Source organism: Sinocyclocheilus rhinocerous, unplaced genomic scaffold, assembly GCF_001515625.1.
Source record: "Sinocyclocheilus rhinocerous isolate Xijiao unplaced genomic scaffold, SAMN03320098_v1.1 scaffold2873, whole genome shotgun sequence".
Taxonomy (NCBI): Eukaryota; Metazoa; Chordata; class Actinopteri; order Cypriniformes; family Cyprinidae; genus Sinocyclocheilus; species Sinocyclocheilus rhinocerous.
Genome location: NW_015632032.1, coordinates 46,834 through 58,544, shown reverse-complemented (window position 1 = coordinate 58,544; position 11,711 = coordinate 46,834). Strand labels below are relative to the sequence as shown.

The window sequence follows — 11,711 nt, the reverse complement described above, 5'->3', positions numbered from 1 at the left end:
CATTCCATCCTTTCTTTTTTCTTTTTCTGGCTCTTTCTCATGCCAGACACTGAGATTGCAGGCTAAATAATGGGATTGCATCACTGAGTTTTGGAAGGAGGGAGTGAAAAAGAGAAATAGAAAGGAAATGATCACCCACGGCTTTTCAGTGTGAGTCAACAAAAGGAGGGAAAGAGCCAAAATTTCAGACACTTGCAGATGTGGAAGAATGAGAAACAGAGAATAGAGAATGAGTGACCTTGTGTGCATCTGTGTGGAGAATATAATCATAAAAGTAGGTTTTTAAAAGACATTTCATGAAGTTTATTTAAGCTTTAAGTCTGTATTTTTTCCTCAGTGCCCTCACAAAAACACCACCTCACTGTCACTGTTGTTGGACACACTGTAAAACAGCTACTCAAAATCCATTTTAAAACCTATTGAATGTTACCAGGAGGTTGATATATTCAGAAATGTGTGCAATATTTGTGGTACTTGTACAATATGTCTCAGTGTTAGTGTGTATATAAAGCCCAGAAAGTAAGGGTGGAGCTCGAGGAAGAAGTTAAATTGAAAACAAACCCCCATGCCAGAGACTGAGAGTGAGGCAGGGACGGATGGATGGAGACCAGGGGAAGTGTTCAGCACTCAAACCTTTTGCAATACTGTGTAATATCATAGAGAGAGGGAATAAGAGGAATGAGGAAAAGAAAGCATGCAGGAGTTTATGAAAAGCCAGAAGTGTTTGCGGGGAGATCAACATTTCAACGGTGGGAATGTTCTTTGCAAGGAAAAAAAAAAAACATAAATGTGAATGTGGGGGTGTGTTAAAGAAGCTTTATTTCCTCGTTCCTGTGTAAGTGAAGAAAATAATTATATGGTTAGGTGAATGTTTATGTAATGCACATCACTGCAAGACAGGACATTTAGTGGTATCCAAAAATGTGTCTTTTAAAAGTCACTTTTTCACATCTAATTAAAGCAATAGTTTATGCAAACATTTTCTGAAAAATTGCTCACACTCGGGCCATCCAAGATGTAAATGAATTTATTTACTTATCTGAACAGATTTGGAGAAATGTAGCATTACATCACTTGCTCACCAGTGGATCCTCTGCAGTGAATGGGTGCCGTCAGAATGAGCGTCCAAACAGCTGAAGAAAAAAAAATCACAATAATCCACAAGTAATCCACACAACTCCAGTCCATCAATTAACATCTTGTGAAGTGGAAAGCTGCATGTTTGTAAGAAACAAATACATCATAGAAGCGTTTTAACTTTAAACCACTGATTCAGTCCATAATCCATAATAATGCTTCCTCCAGTGGAAAAAGTCCATCCCCTGTTGTCCTCTCATATCAAAGTCCACCAACATATTTGTTTATAACTGTTTTGACTTGTAAAAGTCGCTTGGTCTGTGCATATTTCTCACTTGATTCAGATGAGACGACTTTTTCACTGGAGAAAGCAATATTATAGAATATGGACTTAACATAACATTAATTGATGGTCTGGAGTGGTGTGGATTATTGTGATGTTTTTATCAGATGTTTGGACTCTCATTCTGACGGCACCCATTCACTGCAGAGGATCCACTGGTGAGCAAGTGATGTAATGCTACATTTCTCCAAATCTGTTCTTATACAGAGAAACAAACACTATGTTGGCCTGAGGGTGAGTACATTTTCAGCAAATTTTCCTTTTTGGGTGAACTATTCCTTTAAACGGTTTAAATGATTGATTTTAGTTTTATGGTTTTATTTATATATTTATTTCTTTATACAAAATTGTAAAGAACTTTAATATCGACCTGAAAATAATCAGTGTTGAGGAAAGTTACTTTTAAAAGTAATGCATTACAATATTGTGTTACTCCATAAAAAAGTAACCCGTTACTTATTTACTTTTTATAGAAAGCAATTTTATGGAAAGCAAATACTTTTTATTTCTTTAATGGAGAGTAGTTCTGTTACTTAATTACTTTTATGGAAAGTAATGCATTATGTTACCTTTGGGTTACTTTTTGTCACCTGAGCTGGGCTTGCTTAATTATTTTTAATAAAAACAAAAGTCATATTTTTGGCACCTGTAAAGGCCCTTTCACACCAAAAGTGAAATGAATAAGCCTCAGCTTGAAGCCTCTGCACTTCTGTCAGTGAATAAATTGGAAAACAAAGTAACTGGGTTACTTATTTGAAAAAATAAAGATGCATTCTTGTAAATTTAAAAGTAATGTTACTTTACTAGTTACTTGAAAAAAATGTATCTGATTATGTAATTCGCGCTACTCGTAATGCGTTACCTCCAATACTGAAAATAATTATCAACCAGATTTTTTTTTACTATGGCACATTCCTAATTACACCTAGTGGTGTTATACTTTTGGACCCTCTTGTACAAACACACAGATGTGGAGCCACTCTTCATCAACTTTTCCTTTGCATCACACAGAAAGAACTCGAGATGGGAGGAAAAGAATGAAGGAAAGCAAAGAACTCAGATCTATATATCTCTGTAATGCATTCTGCATGTTATGACTGCAGTGGGGCTGCTGGTGTGATGAACTACTGTGCGTGTGCGTGACTTGTCTGGCAGAAAGAAATGTAAATGACTTACAGTTGCTGAAGTGAACGTGGACCTGCACGTGTGTGGGAGTGTGTCTGCGTGTGAGGGAGAGACAGGGTATTTCCTTCTACAAAATAAGCTGAAAAATCACAGCTGTCAGTGTTGGTGCCACTGTCAAGAGTCATAATGAAAAAAAAAAACTTTTTCCCCCCTCCATGTAATAATATGGTTTGATTTTCTCAGGCTGGTGGATCAAAGCCATGCTGTCGCTGGACGAGCCCCTGGACTTGAAGATTCCCTCTGGCCGTGACAGGATGCTCAGGACGTCCATCTGTGCCCCGCTGCACTTTTCTCGTGCTCGAATATCCCGTGCATTGCACAATCCCAAAAGCCCTGGTTAGTCAACTGACCACACAAACCACTACAGTTATTACATGCACCGCTACTTGCATACTGTCATATACATCTCAACGGAATAATGCAATTTATGTGATTAACTTACAGTAATGTGGATTATTTAGTCACTTGTTTCATTCCTGAATGAATCAGTGTTTTTGAACAAATCAGCTGAATAATGATTCAGTGATTTATTCATAAAAACAGTATCTTGAATAAATCAATCAGCATTTTTTTAACAAATTGGTTCAATGAATGATTCAATGACTCACTCACTCACTCAAGACAGTCACTTGTTTAGTTCCTGAATGAATCAGCTGTTTTGAACAAAATGTTGAATGAATGATTCAAAGACTCATTCATAAAGACAGGTGGGTGGCTGTGTCCGAAATTGCATACTCTCTGAATAGTCACTTCTTTTGAATAAGTAATTACTTTGCAACTGTTAAAAAAGTTCTATATAATATGAATGTGTGTAGTATGAATGTAATTCAGACATACTACATTTGTCTTGTTATCATTTTCATGTTACCAACAACATCGGTTGAGTCATTTCACTGACATTACAACTCCACTCCTGTAGCCTCATATAATAGAAAAGTGTCCATCAGATACACACTTCAGAATCTTGCCAGAAGTAGTAGTTCATCTGGGTACTTTTCACCTACTGTTTTATGAATACTATGAATTCGGACATACTACTCTTTTCACGTACTGATTTTTGCCTACTATATAGTAGAGAAGTATGCATATTCGGATGCAGCCAATGTCACATATTTCATTCCTCAGCGGTTTTAAATAAATCAGTTGAATGCATGATTCAATGACTCATAAAAACAGTCACTTGTTTTGTTCCTTAATCAGTGTGTTTGAACAAATAGGTTCAATCAATGAATCAGTGACTCAATTATTGTGACTTTTGCCACCTACTGCATAACACTGTAACTGCAGAAAGAGTCACTGAAAAATCCCTACCACTAATGCATAGACTGACACTCTATACCACAGTCTCAGCTGTACAAAAACTAGCCTCCTCTCTTCTTATCTCCAGATGCAGCTGACAAGGACATGTCAGATTCTTCATCGTCCACGGTGGTAGATCTGAGTCTGTCTCCATCTTCCTCTCCCTCACCACCCTCTCCTATAGACAGTGGCTCCAGCTGGAGCCCCACAGCGCCTCTTCTGGCCTCAGTGAGTAACTTATACCTCAAACTCTACGACTTCTTTCCACCACCAACAGCTGTTACAATAGTCCAAAATGGCCTTTTATTCTCAAAGACGTCAGGAAATTCACAGCAAATCACAAAATGAGTCAGTGTTTTATCCATGTGGTAAATGGATTCAAATTATTGAAATCACTTTCAAGAATCAAAGTACAATTTCTGAGATCTCAGAAGCCACTTCATGTGCACTTAAAGGGATAATTCGCCCAAAAATGAAAAGTACCCCATGATTTACTCACCCTCAAGCCATCCTAGGTGTATATGACTTTCTTCTTTCAGACGAATACAATTGGAGATATATTAAAGTGCCCCTATTATGCCATTTTGAATATTGCCTTTCATGCAGTGTGTAATGTAGCTGTCTGTGAATGTAAACTATCTGCAAAGTTGTAAAGCCGACAGTGCACAGTAAATAAAGTTATTGTCTCTCAAAAAATGAGTCGTCAGGAATTCGAATCCCACTTCCGTGACGGCTACACATCACTGGGTAACACAACTTGACCCGCCCTCAAACACTGTAGCATTTCCGTGTGGTTAACATCATGTCAAGAAAGTGAAAGTGACGTGACATGTGGCCAAGTATGGTGACCCATACTCAGAATTAGTGCTCTGTATTTATCCCATCCAAAGTGCACACACACAGCAGTGAACACACACACCGTGAACACACACCCGGAGCAGTGGGCAGCCATTTTTTGCTGCGGCGCCCGGGGAGCAGTTGGGGGTTCGGTGCCTTGCTCAAGGGCACCTCAGTCGTGGTATTGAAGGTGGTATTGAAGGTGGGAGAGAGCACTGTACATTCACTGTACAATACCACAGCAGTATAGCCGTCATTTTACTGACGACTACTTCTCTAATCTCGGGGAGATCAACGCGGGATTCACAAAACACAACGCGGGATTCACAAAACACAAAATTGCTCCACTGAATCACAAAGTGTAAGTATGATAAATTATAGATGTTTATATTTTCTATTGATCGTCCAAAATACACTTAATGCTTTATAAAAGAGGCGTCAAATGCTCAAGTTATGCAGAAATGTATAATACTACCTGTCGTACTTCGTGGCACCTTCGCTTGGCATTTTGTTAGAGTTCCCACACTTGCACCTAAATAAATTATAACAATGACGCTGCAGTCACGTCTTGTAACTACCACAAACTAAGTTGACACTTACCACTGAGAAACATCCTGCTCCAGTCATGCTTGCGAATCAGTGTCTGGTTGATCAGCTACTTCAGACGTTTCATCACCGGACTCGGGCTTGAATTTATAAGGTAAAATCGATACCATATTTTCTTTCTATACATTCTCTCCGGAGCTGTCATTCAGTTATGGCAATAGGCATTTCATTTCCGACACGTGCTGTACGCGGTAGACCAACAACAAAGGACTGGGCCATCTGACCAATCAGAGCAGAGTAGGCTCACGGAAAGGAGGGTTCTAGAGAGCCTGATTCTTCGAAATACTTTGTACGAATCGTTTACGATTCATTGAGAAATGTGGTGAAATTAAATGTATGTTATTAGAAAACAGAAGGGTTTTTTGACCTTGCATGCATGTAAACCTGTTGTAGGAGCCTCCCAAAACAATATTAGGAACCTTAAAATGCTCCTATTATGCTATTTGAATTGTTTATCATTTGTTTTAGGAGTCCCCAACAACAGGTTTACATGCATGCAAGATCAAAGAACACTTTCATTTTCTTATAATATGCATTTAATTTTACGTTATTACGACTCTCAAACGATTCGTTCTTGGATTCCTCTTTCTAAACCCCTCCTTTGTATGAGGCTACTCTGCTCTGATTGTTCCGATGACCCAGTCTTTTGTGATTAGTCTACTGCGTACAGAGCATGTCGGAAAAGGAACGCCCATCACCAGTACTGGAATACGGCTTATCAATAATACATTCCATTATAATAATAATAGTGCTCCACTTTGTTCTAAAAATAAGAATCAGAGGAGAAAAATTGTTTTACACTTATGTTAGTGAACCGGACCCACAGCTTGGTAGTAAAGACCCAAACAATAATGGCATGCGTTAGCCGAACATAATAAAGCACTGCAATTTGTAAACCAATGTATTGCTCCATCGTTTATCATGACTCCAAGTACAACAGACATTCTATATTAAATGACACATTTCTAGACAATAGCAGGCCCACAGCTGATTAGCAGAACTATAACGCAAGTTAGCCGGAGAACTAGCTGCACTGAATGTAAAACTACATATTTTGCATGCTCAACAGAACATTAAAGCAACAATATTAATCATACTTACAGGTTGTGAATTGGAGGAGCAAGCTGGTCCAAACAAACTGGGCACTGACTCACATTTCAAAGACAACCGGTTTACAAATCCCGCATTGAACTCGCGGAGATTGGAGATGCAGTCATCAGTGAAATGACGGGAACACAGCAAAAAGTTGTGATTATACTGCTGTGGTCTCTTAGTAAAGATGAATTTTAACCACTGATTCTTCACAGCCTCATCCTTTGGAAGTTATAATAAACCAAATTCACTTTCAAAGCGCAGAGCACAGCATCTTCTCAACACTACGTTATCCACACGAACGAGCAACAGCGTTTGAAGTTTGTTTTCGCGGGATGTCCACGCAGAACATAGGCGGGCATTATGCAAATGTAAGAATTTGTGATGTATGAAATTTGCGGAATGGAATTCGAATTTAAAACGACTCATTTCAGCAGTTCAATGGCAGTGAGTCCAACAAGAAGCTAAAGTCCAAGCGGAAGCTAGAGATTATGGTTTATAAAGTTTTAAATATGGATATTATTCTTACCCAAATGCATCGATTCACTTCAGAAAGCCTTTATTAACCCCCCCTCCTCCCTTTTATGACTGATGTATGCGCTTTGTTGGACTTCAAAAACTCAACACCCATTCACTGATCTTGTAAAGCTTGGAAGAGCCAGGACATTTTTAAATATAACTCCAATTTTATTCATCTGAAAGAAAAAAGTCATATACACCTAGGATGGCTTGAGGGTGAGTAAATCATGGGGTAATTTAAATTTTTGGGTGAACTATCCCTTTAAAATGTGTTTTTAGCTTTCTGTGGCATAAACAAAGTTTCTTTGACAAATAAATGTAATTCTACTGGAAGAGAGACTGCCTTATGCACCACTACCATAATTCAATTCCCCTCCACATTAATTCATTTCAATCCAGTCTCACACAGTGTCCTGATCTGAACCCTTTCTAGGATCAAAAATAGATGGTAGGTTTGGTAACATGTCCGGACTTGTTTGGCAATGTGGTGGTCTCTTTCTCCCCAACCAAGACGAGTCAGACATGATTCAGAAATGAATTTCTGATAAATAAGCTCTTCTACTTGCAGGAATCTGAAAGCACCACATACCATGAGGACAGCGCCTCTCCTCCTCCAGGTTTCCAGTTCTTTCTGCCAATTGGTGCAGAGGGTCCCCTGCACCTACCCTCCTCAATGCTGATTGGTCAGCACTCCCCTGAGCCCTCGAGTGATGAACAGCTGGCCTGCCGCTGGCTAAAGGTGAGTGACAGAGAGCTGGTATTACTGTTCTCTTTCATAGGTTCACTCAATGCTGCTATGACGCAGTGGGAACACCCCTTGGGTGTGCTGACTGTCTGAAGCCCGTATAGAATCAAGCCAGTTCATTGGGTGATGGTGCAGGTGCCACCCCGACGTCACTACATCATCCACTCTAATACTGGCGAACACGCCATCCACTCCTCAGATTTCCTTCCTTCAGAAGCGGTCGTTTAGCCCTTCAGAAGCGATTTATCTGGCCCATGTTTCGGCTTATTTCTTTGAGTTTTATCTTTTGTACTTCAGTGACTGCATTCAGTGGAACCTTGTTTCTCCTCGTGGTGAAGTGCTCTGGCGTTTCGTCGCTGCCAGCCACCGTGCTCTTGTTTTATCGCGAGCGATGACCCGCACAGTAAGTGTGTTAAATGTACAGTATGGGTTTGTCTCAAGCGCAACGCCCTTTACGGCACTTCTAACTATACATTTTGCAATAATCTCAATCTCAAAATACTTCGCACGAGGCTTGCAGTTTTTAAGAAGGAGTCATCTGTTTTCCCCCGCCGCGCTTTTCCGGAGGCAGCTGAGGCCTTCCATGAATCCGCGACCTGGGTTTTGGATGTGGAGCTCGAGGCTACAGAGAGTGAGCAAACGTGTCTCCCCCTTTCTCTCCCTATATTGCCTGAGTGCTCTCGCGCAGATTCGCTTGTGGAGTTTAACCAAGATTATTTATGTCCTAGCCCGGGAGCACGCGAGGCCGTTTCCTTCGGGTTAGATGACGTTTTGTACACCACGGCGTCCGACTTGGAGGATTTCGGGCCCACTTCAGTCGACGCTCTCCCGCCTAGTGGCCAGGAGGCGCAGCCTTCTGCGGCCTATACTGAGCTAGTGGACATGTTAGCGCGTGCTACTGAAAAGATTAGTATTGAGTGGCCAGACGAACCACATGAGTCCCAGTCCTCTAAGCTCGACGAGTGCTTCTTGAGCGGCCCTAATTCTTGTCCCCCATGAAGAAAGCTGCCATTTTTCAGTGATCTGCATCACGAAATCTCCAGATCCTGGAAGCAGCCTTTCTCTGCTCGCCTAGTGGGTTCTGTGGAGCAGGGTTATGCCGCTATTCCGGCAATCAAGGACACGCTAGCCGCTAACATCTCGCCCGGGTATATAGACGATTAGCTTATCTTGGCCCATTCCAGTGAGTTGGTGAGTCGTCACAGAGACATTCTTCTTCAACACCTTCGATCTCTTGGCATCAGTTTGAACACTCAGAAGAGCGTTCTCACCCCTTCTCAGCGGACCATTTTCTTGGGGGTCCAGCTCGATGTGTGTGTGGCAAATGTGTTTGAACTGCTTCAAGCTAGTCCATCAAGTTTCGGTGAGCACATGCTGCAGACTCCTGTCTCTCATGGTAGCGGCCTCTCCTGTGCTGCCCCTGGGGCTGCTTCATATGAGGCCATTTCTGTGGTGGATGAAGTTGAGTTGCTCTCGACATGGCGGGACCCTCTCTTTTTTCAACAGGGGGTCAAGATGGGAGCTGTTTGCCATCTCCAAATGATTACGATGGATGCCTCCCTAACTGGTTGGGGCGCGGTCTTCGAGGGCAGACGGGCTTGTGGTGTCTGGATGGGAGAGTTTCTCTCATGGCACATAAACAGCTTGGAGCTGCGAGGTGTCTTCCTGGCCCTGGTGCATTTCCTCCCAATTCTGATGGGTTGTCATGTGATCGTCAGAACGGACAACATGGCGGTAATGTCTCACATAAACCGCCAGGGAGGCTCATGGTCGCGCACACTGGACAGGCATGCGCACCGCCTTCTCCTTTGGGCTCAGGACAGGTTTCTTTAACTGAGAGCAGTTCATGTCCCCGGAGCTTCAAGGTTCACGTCCCCGGCTCTAAAGCATTGATAATGCTAGGGCTCCTTCTACTAGGAGGCTTTATTCTTCCAAGTGGATGTCGTGGTGTTCGGCTCATGCAGTGTACCCAGTCAGTTTCTGCAGGAGAAATTTGGGGCTGGAGCGGCTGCTATTACCTTGAGAGTTTATGTTGCAGCTATCGCTGCTTGCAGGAATGCGGACAAAGTCACCCTAGGTAGATATGGTTTGGTTTATTTTTGTATGCGTGGGGTTAGCTCCTGAATGTAATGTATTCTGTCCCTTAAGGCGTCGCTCCTGTTGGCATTGGGCTGTTGGCGTTGGCTTCTATCAAACGTGTAGGGGATTTGCAGGCTTTCTCTGTTAGCGAGCCATGCATGGAGTTTGCTCAAGGGCCTTGTTAAGGTATTCCTATGGCCAAGACCTGGTTATGTCCCCAAGGTCTTGTCCATGTCATTTCGCTCCCAGGTGGTCGTGCTTCACTCCTTCCCTCCTCCTCCTAAGGGACGCTATCTCACTTTCATATGAGGTGCGAGGTCTCTCTTCACCGCTAGGCATTCAAGCTCATTCTACCAGGAGTGTTGCTTCCTCTCATGCTCTTTTCAGTGGAGTTCCCCTGGAGGATATCTGTGTGACGGCAGGATGGTCCTCTCCTCACACTTTTATGAGGTTTTATAGCTTGGATTTAGATGCGGCTCCTGGTTCCCAGATTCTTTCTGCTTGAACCAGCCATTTGAGGTTAGCCTGGTCTATTTTGCATCCAGCCAGATGTGGCAGCACTTAGCTTGGCGAGTGTGGTATATCGTTCCCACTGTGTCATAGCTACGCAGCGTTGAGTGAACCTATAAAAGAGAATGTGTTCTCTAAATAGGGAATGAGACGCTTCGTTTGCTCCCAATCTCTTCGCGCTGCCAACAGGACTTCTATGGCAGGAAATCTGAGGAGCAGACGGCGCGTTCGCCAGTACTAGAGTGGATGATGTAATGACGTCGGGGTGGCGCCCGCGCTATCAGCCAATGAATTGCCGTGATTCCATACAGGCTTCAGACAATTGGCACACCCAAGGGGTGTTCCAAACTGCGTCATAGCTACGCAGCATTTTGTTCCCTATTCAGAGAACATGGGTTACGCGAGGAACCCAGGACGTTTTGAGCCATGATGATGAGGTTGAAGACTAAATGAAGTGCATTTCACTTTCTATAATATGTTTCCAATTGAACCATGTTAAGAAACATTTTTTAAATGTGTCATAAAACAGGAAATAATGCAGCACTATTTGTTCTGTGAATGTGTTTTACTGTCAATTTTTGCCTGGCGGACAACAAAATGGGTCAAAATACCTTAGACTCACACTAAAAGAAAAACCAGAACCGTGTTTAGAAACCAGAATATCACCGAGACCAGTTACAAACTACAGGGTTTCCCATACATTGGTTTATTTGTGGTGCCCCGCCACAATATCAACACTGACCGCCACAAATAGATTTTCCAAAAGACTTTGATTTCATTGAATATACATGAGCACTGCACGTTTCAAAATCAAAACGCGGCACGGGTTATTTTATATAAATGTATCTTTGAAGGGAACCGATTGTCTTCAGAAAAGTTTTGATGTCATTTTCATTTCATCTTTCATCCTATAATGCCTGATAAAGTAGCGTTCATGAGCGCAGCGCTGTTTTGATTACAGCCGTTACCTGGGAAACCGCTATTTCTGCCGTTCCTAAAGCGCCTCCTGCTGGCAGAGAATGATTTTGCATTTTCAATAAGCCTGTCTGCTGTTTTATATTTACATTATATACATATATATTTCCCCCGGGGGAAGTGCCGCCATACATAGAGTGTAAGGGTGCTTTCACACCTGGCCTGTTGTTTCGGAACCTGGCGCGTTTCCCCCCTTAGCTCGGTTCGTTTGGGCATATGTGAACACGGCAATCGCGCTCGGATCCGCGCCAAAACAATCGGTCCGAGATCGCCTGAACGAGGTGGTCTCGGCTCAATTGAAAACGAACTCTGGAGCGGTTCGGTTGTAGTGAGAAAGCAATCCGATCCAACGGACCAGGCTATATAACAATTTATGATGGGTAATTACGTAAGCTCCGTGAAAAGCATTAGCTTTGTTGTTTTGCTAATACCTCAAAATGAACC

At 42.3% G+C, this 11,711-nt stretch overlaps 1 protein-coding gene across 1 annotated transcript in view; it reads left to right on the top strand.

The window, feature by feature from the left end:
• Positions 1 to 11,711, top strand: part of LOC107742086 (zinc finger protein GLIS2-like) — a 30,329-nt gene that overhangs the window by 4,099 nt on the left and 14,519 nt on the right. Inside the window, exons 2-4 of the mRNA XM_016554951.1 lie at positions 2,789 to 2,941; positions 3,993 to 4,132; positions 7,527 to 7,697. Coding sequence (XP_016410437.1) covers positions 2,806 to 2,941; positions 3,993 to 4,132; positions 7,527 to 7,697 — 447 coding nt within the window. The 5' untranslated portion in view covers positions 2,789 to 2,805. The remainder of the gene's footprint in view (positions 1 to 2,788; positions 2,942 to 3,992; positions 4,133 to 7,526; positions 7,698 to 11,711) is intronic.